This window comes from Abramis brama (assembly GCF_963993115.1).
Source record: "Abramis brama genome assembly, chromosome: 15".
NCBI lineage: Eukaryota > Metazoa > Chordata > Actinopteri > Cypriniformes > Leuciscidae > Abramis > Abramis brama.
In genome coordinates, this window is record NC_139977.1 from 24,783,768 (window position 1) to 24,797,063 (window position 13,296).

At 36.6% G+C, this 13,296-nt stretch overlaps 1 protein-coding gene across 1 annotated transcript; it reads left to right on the forward strand.

Annotated features, from left to right (window-relative positions):
* Window positions 1-925: 925 nt before the first annotated feature.
* Window positions 926-12,930, forward strand: mamdc4 (MAM domain containing 4; the record flags this gene model as incomplete). The annotated part of the gene is made up of 25 exons (XM_084137703.1): window positions 926-1,070; window positions 1,238-1,471; window positions 2,180-2,305; window positions 2,466-2,621; window positions 3,371-3,471; window positions 3,640-3,795; window positions 3,910-4,000; window positions 4,129-4,245; window positions 4,373-4,471; window positions 4,559-4,693; window positions 4,776-4,915; window positions 5,703-5,805; window positions 5,906-6,010; window positions 6,121-6,252; window positions 6,397-6,524; window positions 6,759-6,972; window positions 7,158-7,295; window positions 7,382-7,506; window positions 7,659-7,749; window positions 8,380-8,529; window positions 8,657-8,782; window positions 9,559-9,683; window positions 9,775-9,874; window positions 10,034-10,227; window positions 12,313-12,930. The coding sequence occupies 25 exons, from the start codon at window positions 926-928 to the stop codon at window positions 12,349-12,351; spliced, it is 3,270 nt and encodes a 1,089-aa protein (XP_083993829.1). The 3' UTR covers window positions 12,352-12,930.
* Window positions 12,931-13,296: the final 366 nt, after the last annotated feature.

Below are 13,296 nucleotides of genomic sequence, written 5' to 3' on the forward strand. Positions count from 1 at the left end.
TTATATATGTCATTCGTTTCTTGATATATGTTCTTATTTATTGGTTGAATACCAGGTTATCGAGGACGAGAGTTTGTGTGTGATTTTGAGCACGAGGGGAAGTGTGGATGGACTGAAAAGTCAGAAGAAGGTGTGTACATGTGGCAGAGACGGCAGAGAGGAAACACTCTCCCTGACAGTGGGCCGTCCTCCGACTACACCACTGGCACTTCCACAGGTTACCCTTCAGTTGTTTTCAAGCCTTTCCATATCCAGTGATAAATTGACTTGTGTTAATTAAAACTTAAATTAAACCGTACTGAAGACCTTATTCAGCGCAGCGCCCTATGAAAGCGAGGCTATGAGGGATAGACCTACTGTTTTTTTAGTTTTTGTTTTTTCAATGGCATCCGCTGTATATAGCTCCAAGATCACTTATAATTTTACACAGCTCATATTGTCGGGATTTTTTTGTCTACTGAAATTTCGCCTCGCTTTCATTACCATTAAAAATCAAAGATGGCGCTGCTGTGAATAAGGTCTATGTTATTTCAATTCAGCTCATTGATTTTAAAAATTGAAATGCATATTTTAGAGTGATTGATTATATTTTCTAATGCATATAATGCAGTTTCAAAATTACATTTTGTTTTTCTAAATTAGTATTGTTGATTAAAATTTAGGAGGAAAATACACCACTGTTCAAAAGTTTGGGATCAGAAAGATTTTATTTAAGAAATTAATATTTTATTTAGCAAAGATGCATTAAATTGATCAAATATGACAGTAAAGACATTTTAAAGATTTCTGTTTCGAATCCTAAATGCTGTTCTTTTGGATTTTCTATTAATCAGGAATCAAGAAAAAAAAATGTATCATGGCACATTAACTAATGTTAACAAATTGAATCTTATTGTAAAGTGTTATCAAGGTTTCTTTTCATGTAATGTTTCTGTGTTTCTCAGGCTGGTTCATGGCAGTGACAGCTGTGACTTCAGATGCTCCGAGAACTGCTGTGCTTGTGTCCCCTACAATAAAACATTCCTCTCCTACTTGTCGCCTTCGGCTCAGATACTTCATCTGGGACTCAGGTTCACACACATACTAGCACATTCAAAACTGCATTAAATATGGACTAATTAACCTGTAGAGTAGTATTAAATGAAGATTACTCGGAGGAAAGGGACACATCTAACCCTATAGGTGTTGCTTCAACACTTGTGAATTCATTTTGTGCGTGCGTGTGTGTGTGTTTTAGGTTACACAGGGCTGGGTGACACCCCTCTGTGGGGGTCAGTGCTGCAAACTGACGGCAAGGAAGCTGTGGTTTGGAGGCCAGAGAGCTCCAGCGTCCGAGGCTGGAGGGAGGCCACCATCTACCTGGGCCGTATCCCGGGCCCTTTCCATATCCAGCTTCATTCCAGACGCAGTGAAGGGAAGGAGGGAGATGTGTCCGTCGATCACATGGAATTTCTAGATTGTGCCCTGCCAGGTAAGAACAAATGGAAAAAGGTCATTCACATATTATTTTGCACATTTACACAAGAAAAGCTGGACCAACCAGATTTTTTTATTTTATTAAAGCAATAAGGCCCAAGAAGCCTTAGTTTACACTGAATTTAGAACAGCTAAGGGGCATTTTTAGGCATGACGTGGAGTTGAAATCCATATTCCTAAATAAGTATTTCCATTTTAAAATTTTGGAAAGATTGCATGTAAAATTTAGTGATTGTCTGATGCATAAAATGCAGTTTCAAAGTGACAATTTATTTTCCCCAAATTATTATTTTTGATTAAAATTTATAGAATGTATAAAGGAAAATCTACAGTGCTGTTTAGTTATTTTTTAAGAAATTAATACTTTTATCCTGCAAGGATGCATTAAATTGATCAAAAGCAACAGTAAAGACATTTAAAATGTCACAAAAGATTTCTATTTCAAATAAATGCTGTTCTTAAAACTGTCTATAAATGGGAGAATCCTAAAAAAAAAAAAGATTTTCACGGATTACACAATTTTTGATCAAATAAATGCAGCCTGGGTGAGCATAAGATATATTTCTTTTTTATTTTATTTTATTTTATTTTTAATCGCATTTAAAAATCTGCTTGCCTTAAAAGTCTACAATTGGGCATCTGCGCTTTAGATGGATAACACCATCAGTGAAAAGGATGTTTGGATTCTCTCTCTCTCTTTCAGTTCCCCCTGAGAGTGGAACATGCATTCCTGGTTTTGTGAAGTGTAAGCGGGAGGGATGTGTGGAGGACTATAAAGAGTGTGACGGCACGGATGACTGTGGTGATGGAACGGATGAAGAGAACTGTGGTGAGAGACCATGAATCTAGTGAGAGAAATCAGTGACGTATTGATGATGAGATATGTTAGTCTTCAGTGCATTTGATTCCTGTGCTAGATCGCCCACTGCTGGTCTGGAGTCATAATCACTGATAATGTTTGTTAAATTGGTGTGTGTACTTATGTACAGAGCAGAACATGAGCTGTGATTTTGAGGATGATCTTTGTGGATGGGACATAAAGACAATATCATCCTTGAAATGGACAAGGACAAATCAGATGAATATATCACTTTCTGAGCCTCGAAAAGGACCTGGTAGAGACCACTCAACTAATACGATGACGGGTATGTGTGGGCAAAATTTCATATATTATTATTTATTTATCTTAGTTTTTTTTTTCTCTATATCGTCTAGTCGCATTTCAATGTTTAATGAAGGTGGGTTAGAATGATTTCAGGTTTTATAATATACCATGTACTCTACTGTTGAAAATAAATTAATACTTTTATTTAGCCAGGTTAAATTAAATTGATCAGATGTGACAGTAAAGACAATTATAATGTTACAAATGATTTCTGTTTCCAATAAATGCTTCTCTTTTGAACTTTATACTAATCAAATATATTTCTGTATCACAGTTTACACAAAATATTAAGCAGCACAGCTGGTTTCAAAATTGATAATAATAATAAATGTTTCTTGAGCAACAAATCAGCATATTAGAATGATTTCTGAAGGATCAAAATGATGCTGAAAATTCAGCTTTGCCGTCACAGGAATACTTTTTTTTTTACAATATTTTGCAGTATTTTTGACTAAATAAATGCAGCCTTGGTGAGCATAATAGAGTTCTTTCAAAAACATTAAAAAATCTTACCAACCCCAAACTTTTGAACAGTAGTGTATCAAGAACTTTACTTAATTTGTGACCATTTTTATTTTATTTTTTATAGTTTTAGTGTCATGAAAATGTATTTTGAAAATGTATTTTAGTTCGTTTTTCCTAGTTGGGTTTATTGCTGTTTTTTGTTAAAGATAATACTGACATGTGCATTGAAGTCTCAAAATAACTCAATAAATAATTACTCTTCAGGACATTTCTTATATGTAACCAAGCCGGACATCCTGATGAGTGATTGGACGTCTTTTCAAAGCCCTCCCCTGGCACCAACCAATGACACACATCCTTGCCGGGTTTGTATAGTCCCAAATGCTTATTAAATGGTGCAGTAGCATGACAATAAAGGCACAACTTCAACTTAATGCACTCATTTTTATCAGGATTTTAACCACATATGCAGGATTAGGGGACGTCTCGGTGTCTATGGGCCTACACTTTACACCCATTGTTCATAATTACAGATGATAATGTACACACATCAGTTTGGCCGAGTGTCGGGCGGACTGTCTGTGTTGGTGGCCAGGACGGAGATTTATCCTGTGTGGGAACGTGGAGGTGCTCTTGGGGACTTGTGGGTAAAGGCTGAGGTGGAGTTTGTCGTCAATAGCACGTTCCAGGTACTTGAACTCATTGATCCTCTGACATCATCACTCTGATCTCAGAAGTTTTCCGCTTTTTTATCACACTGCAGTCATAAATGCTGTCTAATGTATTGAACTTTCTCCAATCAGATACTATTTGTTGCTGCCATTCGAGACTATGCTTATGGAGGGATCGCTATTGATGATATTGTGTTGTCCCCTGAGTGCATCTTATCCAATGGTACTCTCTGATTTTATGCCCGTCTACGTCGATTATACACCACAACTCTGCGTTTACCTACATATTTGTCTGTAAATGTATAAAACAATTCAATAGAGTGTCTTTCTGTTTCATTGCCTTTTATACAGAATTAATGCCCATTCCAGCATTTCCAAAGCCTCCTGCTAAACCTTGCATAGAGGACAGTCTGAAAATTTGTGACTTTCACAAGGACTGTCCTGCTGGAGAAGATGAAGCTCAGTGTGGTGAGTACCACCTATACAAATATGTGTGCATGTTAAGTGTATTTGCATGATTGTTTTGGTGTATACAAGTGTACACATGTACATCTTAATCACACATTGAGGGTCTATGTTAATGTTGTGTACATAGGGGACTTCTCATATGAGATGGGAAGCTCTGGCTGGACAGATACTAGTATAGGGAACCAAGCCTGGGAACTAGAAGAGTATAATGACACTTTCATTCAAGGTAAAAACAATTTTTTTTAGCATGATGGAATTAAGAAAATGCTAGATAATTGAATGTAATTTGTGTATGTGTGTGTGTCATTACAAGAGTTCCTGTTTGTGACTGGTGCTCCTGGGCAGCAGTTAAGTGAAGCTCAAACTCGTACCCCTCTCCTGGGTCCATCAGGTCCAGCGTGCACCCTTCAGTTCTCCTACAGTCTCAGTGGCAGTAACCCACACATAGGTACAACATCAGCCGTAATACACCTGTCTCTCCTGTTAGTTAGCGTGATGTTAGACTATAGATTCTCTTCCTCTCTCTGCAGGTGATCTGGCAGTGTATGTTGTAGACAGTGTGTTTGGGACTCATCCTGTGCTGTGGGAGTTTGCTGGAAGGACCAATGAGACGGCAGGAACTTGGCTAAAGGAGGAAGTCTATGTTGGAGCAAGAGATAATCGCTTTCAGGTAGACTATCTATCTACCTACCTATCTATCTATCTATCTATCTATCTATCTATCTATATAAATATCTATATATCTGTCTGCATCTATCTGTCTGTCTATATCTATACATCTGTCTGCATCTATCTGTCTGTCTATATCTATACATCTGTCTGCATCTATCTGTCTGTCTATATCTATACATCTGTCTGCATCTGTCTGTCTGTCTATATCTATACATCTGTCTGCATCTATCTGTCTGTCTATATCTATACATCTGTCTGCATCTATCTGTCTGTCTGTATCTATATATCTGTCTGCATCTATCTATCTGTCTGTCTGTATCTATATATCTGTCTGCATCTATCTATCTGTCTGTCTGTATCTATACATCTGTCTGCATCTATCTGTCTGTCTGTATCTATATATCTCTGCATCTATCTGTCTGTCTGTCTGTATCTATATATCTGTCTGTATCTATCTATCTGTCTGTATCTATATATCTATCTGTATATCTGTCTGTATCTATATATCTGTCTGCATCTATCTATCTGTCTGCATCTATCTATCTGTATCTATATATCTGTCTGCATCTATCTATCTGTCTGTATCTATATATCTGTCTGCATCTATCTGTCTGTCTGTATCTATATATCTGTCTGTATCTATCTATCTGTCTGTATCTATATATCTATCTGTATATCTGTCTGTATCTATCTATTTTATCATCTATCTATCTGTCTGTATCTATCTTTCTTCTGTCATATATCTTATCATCTACCTATCTGTTTTTGTCTATTGTCTTTCTCAGTTCGAGTTCATGGCCCGTTCTGAGGAGCTCTCCCCAAGTAACCAGATTGCAGTGAAGGATGTGTACTATGTTTACTGTTCTCCTCTGTATATCCCCTCTGGTGGTGAGTGGATACAAATAATCAATTTTCATTGTCTCTAAATGATTTGGTTATTTTTTTTGTTCCATCTTTGCATCATTATCTATTGTTTTCCCTATAACAGATGTATCATGTAATTTTGAGGTAAATTTGTGCGGGTGGTACCAGGACCAAACGGATAATTATGACTGGAGGCTTCATACTGGAATGGACCACACTATCCATGTTGGTCAGGAGACTTTTAATGTTGCTTAATTTTGAGTGAATTATATTTGAATATTATGCTATTATATCATCATCATACAAACATCTTTCTTCACTTATCTCTCTCTTTCTCAGGTAGGAGTCTGGTGGTGGACATGTGGAACACTTCATTGCAAGGTCTTTCTGGACGTCTCCTCTCAATCAGACAGTATAGTAACACAGAGCACTGTCTGTCCTTCTTCTACAAACTCTACGGGCCAAACACAGGTGGATATGGACACCTTATTCCCAGCTTCATAAAATATGAGTTTCTCAGCCATTGTGTGACCAGAAGGTCCTACTTTAGAACTGACTCAAACTTTACACTTCATTATAATTCATTTGTTTCATCATTCATCCTCTCTTTCCAAGGCGCTCTCAGTGTAAAGCGGCTATTTGCTGATGGCTCAGAAGAGCTGTTGTGGATGCGCAGCGGTGCCCATGGTAACGTCTGGCATGAGGGCCATTGCCCCGTGCCTCCTCAGCTCTCTGCTTTCCAGGTGCACACAAAAGTTGTTTACACGCCTAACGCATAATTGTCAGCAAAAGCCCCAGCAAAACACATAATGACTCTGTAAATGGCCACATATATTGGCTTAGAAGATTTTTGTGAATAAACTGGTTCTTTTAACTATTTTATGACTATGAAAAGGGATGTTTAACATTTTCAGTATTAAATTTCTCACTTAATCCTCATTTAATTTTCTTGTCATTCATTCGTCTCGCTTTTGTAGCTGGTGTTTGAGGCGACTCGCTCTGGTTTTGATGGTCAGTTGGCGTTAGATGATGTGGCGTTTGTGACGGGACCATGTTCTTTGCCCACTATGTGCTCGTTTGAGAGTCAGACTTGTGGCTATACCAGTTCTGAAAAAGCCAGGTGGATACACCAGAGCTGGGCATTACACAAAACTGGACCTGAGACCGACCACAGCCTGGAAACAGAAAAGGGTAAGGGAAATTTGAAAATGAAAGAAAATTGGTGAGAAGTCTGAGCTAAATCGCTAAACTGTTGCAGCGGCAGTGTTTGTGATCCAGCTCACAATACTGCTTAACCTTGTTTAAGATATAGATTACTAGCTATGTTTTCTATTTTATTTTAGCTGGATTAATGATATATAGTATGTTGTGACTAGGGTTCTACATGCTGGCCCACAGCGGTGTGGATGTCCTTCCCCAGGGCAGTGTGACCACCTTGACCTCACCTGTGCGCAGAGGTTTGACTCACACCGAATGTGTACGCTTCTGGTACCATACAGGAGGAGAAAATCCAGGTAAGAGAACATGATCTCATATTTGTGTTGTGTGTACACACCTATTAATTTTCAAGTAACTACCATATGTATCCCCACACACACAGGCACGCTGAATGTCTATGTGAAGCCATCTGATGGAGACGTGATACAGATATTCTCCAGCAGCGTCGGGCAGGGACATGCCTGGCGTCATGGCCAAGGGAACATCAGCTGGCATGGGGACTGGCAGGTAAGTGATCTGCTGCCTTAGCCCGTTTAGCAATGTAAATGACCTGCCAAGGCATCGCAATTACACCCGTTTCGTTTGCTTGTTATGCTTAATAAATGGTCTGGGTGTGAGTCTGGATGTGTGTTAAGATTTGATGCATCTTTGTGATTCAGCTGCAGTTTGAGGTGAAGGGTGAAGGAGGCTTATTCAGTTTTATTGCCATTGATGACATCACCTACTCGACCCACAGCTGCCCCAAACCAGGTTTTTACAAAATTAACCCCATTTACTTTCACAAGCACCTTCTTGTCATCTATAACTTGTCATATATTGCATAAAATATTGACACTATATATATTCTACAGTTCAAAGTTTGAGGGCTGTAAAGTCTAATTTGCTCACCAAAGCAGCATTTATTTAATCAAAAATACAGTAGAAACTGTAGTGTTGTGAAATAGTATTACAATTTAAAATAACTTTTTTCTAATTTAAGATTAGATTATTAGAATTTAAGGTTGGATTATTTGATGAATAAAACGTTCTAAAAGAACAGCATTTATTTAAAATAGATTTTTTTTGGTTACATTAGAAATGTCTTTATGGTCACTTTTGATCAATTTAATGTATTCTTGCTGAATAAAAATGTTAATTTCTTTAAAAAAAAAAACTCTCTGGCCCCAAAATTTTGAACAATAGTGTATTTTTTTTATTTATTAATAATAAATAAATGCATGTAATTGAATAAATATATATTATTGTTCATTATAATTAATATGTTTTTTTTACTTTATTAATAACTTATTTGTTGTTGTTTATTATTACAAGATCTATAAAAAAAAAAGAAAGTTTTTTGTTGTTGTTGTTTGGTTATTTTTATTTATGTGTGCATTCCAGATAGCGTCTGTGATTTCGAGAAAGGTTTCTGTGGTTGGTCCAACACTCAGAAGACATCTCTAGACTGGTTAGACTGGGACCTGACCAGTGCGCAAGCTGAGATGTTCTACAGCACACCAGCATATGACCACACACTGTACACAGAAGAAGGTGATTTATGCGCTTTACGCTCATACTAAAAAGTGTTTGTTGCTAAGTAGAGAATGTGAATACTCAATGTCACAGCCTCATTTATTTTGAGGAAGTGGATGTATTTTAGTCTCCTTTATAACTCCAGGACACTTCCTGGTCCTTCCTAACTCCCAACGGGACACCGCTAATCGGAATGCCTGGCTGCTGAGCCCTCACCTGGCACCAACCAAAGGAACCTGCCTGAGCTTATGGGTTAATCAGCCAACCATATGTATGCCACATCTATATCATCAAATGATCAGTTTTGGTTGTTTATCACCTCAGTTATTTAGTCTTTGATAAGCGTAAATTAGTGTCAGTGACATCAAAAGTTTGGGGTCAGTATGATTTTTTTCTAAAAAAAAAAAATGAATACTTTTATTTAGCAAGGACACATAAAACTGATCAAAAGTGACAGTAAAGATAGTTAATGTTACAGAATATTTATATTTCAAATACATACTATTCTTTTGACTTTCTATTCATCAAAGAATCCTGAAAAAATGCATCACAGTTTCCACAAAAACATTAAGCAGCACAACTGTTTTCAACATTGATAAAATAAGAAATGCTTCTTGAGCACCAAAATCAGGATAGAATGATTTCTGAAGGATCATGTGACACTGAGGACTTGAGGAATGGATGCTGAAAATTCAGCTTTATCATCACTGGAATAAATTATTCCAATAAATTATTAATAAATTTGAAACTACATTAAAATAGAAAACAATATTTCACAATATTACTGTTTTTACTGTATTTTGGATCAAATAATGCAGCCTTGGTTAGCATAAGAGACTTATTTTCAAAACATAAACGGCAGCATAGCTACTAAAATATCTATCAAAAAATATTTCTGGCAATTATACAGCTTATTTGATCCAAACTTTTCCTTAAAACTAGCATGCAGCAATTACATATCCTGTAAAATGCACTGCAAGTTGCATTGGATAAAAACAATAATAATTATAATTTAATAATGATTATTTATATTGCTTTCTTCTGAAGATGACAGCAAACTCATAGTATGGAGGCTGTCTGAAGAATCCAAAGAAGAATTACTGATGCTGCATGAGGGAGGAGGAAACTGGAACTACTTTAGTGTCAATATCACCTCAGAAACCGAGTACCAGGTGACCAAACCCTACTTTATTCAATGTTCTTATTGGTTCTGCATGAATTTGAATTTGATTATGATTGTGTGTGTGATTTAATGGGAGGTAGATTGTACTAGAGGGATTTAAAGGAGAGAAGGGTTTTCTTGCCCTGGATGACATACGGTACACGGTTGGGGTGAACTGTGCTGGGCAGAAGACTGACCAAAGTAAGAGTTCTTCATCTAGCAAGAATTTTTTTACCTTAGTGTCATTCAGATTATTTATGTATTCTTGTTACCATTATACCTATAAGTATGTGTGAATTGGAAAGTGATCGGTGTGAAAACCTTATATATAGTGATGCATGAAAATCTCTGTATTTACAGCCTCATCATCTGACAACACCGGAACCATTGTGGCCTCTGTTGTATTCGTCATTCTGCTCTTACTGATTCTCACTGCCTTGTTTGTGTTCTACCTGAAGACTAAACATAATGCCAATGCCTCAATGGAGACCTCAGACGAATCTCATATAAGTTGCACTGGCTTTGGCAATGAACTGTATGATTCTGGAGATACTGTAAGTTACCTGGCTGTACATGTTCTTGTTTTGTGTAAAACACCAAACAAAACAAAACATTCAGACATTATTTACTATGGAAGCCATTCTGACTTTTTTTCTTGCAGTTGCAAGTTTACATCTCGCAATTCTGACTTTTTTTTCTCAGAATTGTGTGATATAAAATAGCAATTGTATGTTATAAAGTCAGAATTGTTAAATTCTGAGAAAAAAGTTTGGACTTTATGACACACAATTGCGAGTTCTCACAATTCTGAGAGAAAAAGTCAGAATTGTGCGATATATAAACTTGAAATTGCAAGAAAAAAAAGACTTTTTAGATGTTTAGATCGATCATAACTCCAGTAAACTATGGAGTGCCGCAGGGATCTGTGTTAGGCCCTCTATTATTCTCAATATATATGATGCCACTTGGAAATATTATAAGGAAACATGGAATTAGTTTCCATTGTTATGCTGATGACACTCAAATATATATTTCATCACGGCCGGATGAAAACGCTAAATCATCCAAATTGACAGAGTGTGTTAAAGATATAAAAGATTGGATGACGCGTAATTTTCTTTTATTAAATCCAGACAAGACAGAGGTAATAATTATCGGTTCAAAAAACCGCCCACAGAACCTCTCACAATACAACTTTGACATCGTAGGATGTCCTGTTACTTTATCCTCTACAGTAAAAGACCTGGGTGTTATACTCGATTGTAACCTGTCTTTTGAAAATCATATTTCGTATGTTACAAAAACAGCCTTTTTCCACCTTAGAAACATTGCTAAGCTACGTAATATGCTATCAGTTTCTGATGCAGAAAAGTTAGTTCATGCATTCATGACCTCGAGACTAGATTACTGTAATGCTTTATTAGCCGGTTGTCCTGCATCCTCAATAAACAAGCTACAGTTAGTTCAAAATGCAGCCGCTAGAGTTCTTACTAGATCAAGAAAATATGATCATATAACACCGATTTTATCATCACTACATTGGCTACCTATAAAGTTCCGTATTAATTATAGGGTATTGCTACTGACTTATAAAGCCCTAAACGGCTTAGCTCCAGTCTATTTAACGGATCTTCTATCGCCCTATAATCCATCGCGCGCTTTAAGATCAATAAATTCGAGGCTTTTGGTCATACCTAGGATATCCAGATCAACCAAAGGAGGGAGAGCATTTTCACATTTGGCTCCGAAACTCTGGAATAGTCTTCCTGATTCTGTTCGTTGCTCGGACTCGCTCTCCCAGTTTAAAACTAGATTAAAGACGCATCTTTTCGGCCAGGCATTCATATAATATTTTTAATCTTACAGTTCAAACTACAATCCGGCCTCTAGTTCATAAATGCCAGAGGAGAACTGGCCCCCGACTGAGCCTGGGTTCTCCCAAGGTTTTTTTTTTCTCCATTAGGTCACCTGATGGAGTTTTAGGACACCATTAGGTCACTTGATGGAGTTTTTTCGGTTCCTTGCCACTGTTGCCTTTGGCTTGCTCAGTTGGGGATATTTTGGGGATACTTAATTTTATTTTATCAATCAATAAATTCCACTAGAAACAAACCTTGTTGTATTATTTTATTTTAATTTAATACTGTGAAGCTGCTTTGATACAATCTGTGTTGTGAAAAGCGCTATACAAATATACTTGATTTGATTTGATGTTTAGATGTAAACTCAAATTGTGAGATAAAAGAAGGTCACAATTATATCTTTATTCCGTGGCGGAAACAAGCTTCCATAATTTACTCACCCAATCCAAACCTTTATGACTTCATATCTGTTGTAGAACACAAAGGAATACATTTTAAGTGTGTTATGTTTCACACCCAGTCGCTATAATACCACTTGAAGGCTTAAGAAGTCATATATGGATACTTTTATGGTGATTTTGCATAATTTTTTAAGCTTGAAAGCTCCAGTCCCCCATTCATTGTAATTGCATGGAAAAGAACGACCAGTAAATTCTTCAAAATTTCAACGTTTTGTATTCCAAAGATTAAAGAAGGCCATATGGGTTTACTGTAATCTCTAATAATCTAAACTGTGCGTAATATTAAAATCTCTTTTTGTGTGTTTGCTGGTTACAGGAACGTCCGGAGGAGGTGCGTGAGAATACAGGGCCGTAGGAGGTTATTGTGGTGATTGCGCCACCAACTGGCAGCCTTCAAGCAAAACGGTCGACATCACAGCAGGAGAACTGCTTGTGTCGCCATGGCAGGACTAGCCCGGTCATAACACATGCAAAACCACACCCAACATGCTAACACTGATGCTAACCAAAAGATATAGAGTTATCTTCACTATGAGTAAAATATAGAGGTAAAATAATACAGAAGTCTGCTTCTTACAATTACTTACATTTTACTCAACTGGTAAGAAAGTCTATATTCCATCACAGGAAAAAAATGACATTATCCAAACAAGTAATCCAATTCAATGCAATTTAATATTTGATATACAATAAACAGAACAGCCTTAGAGGTTGTGGTATTTGATGTCCATATATTGCTAAAGGTTTTTGAGGTTCAAGTGGTTTGGGTTCATCATGGCTATCATCACTGAGAAAGATCTAGCCTGTGGATGGTCTTTCACTTAATGGATTATATCTACTGCAGAATAACAGAGATCCAAAAGAATGCACTATATTTTTAGGAGTACAATGCAGTTTTTGTTATGGTAAAAATTTAACTAAATTAACTATTTGAGGTCCCTTTTGTAATTATAAGAGGGGTTTTAAAATAAAGAGACAATTAAGTATAATTTTTCTTATATTAAATGGTATATTTTATTACCATTCGTCGAATTAAATTGAGTATTTATTTAAAAAGTGTAATATGCAATTAATAGAAATATTATTAAACAGATTCTCTCAGACAAAGGATATCTTAATTTCTTAATAGTATTGAGACATTTCAATCTCTCTCTCTCTCTCTCTGTGTGTGTGTATATTAAAAAGGTTTACAGTTCATTTATCCATAAGACTGATTGTCTTTTGCTGTCTGTCTGATTGTCTTTAAGTAATACAAAAATGAAATGAAAATTGGTTACATGATTAACCAAAATTAAGTTAC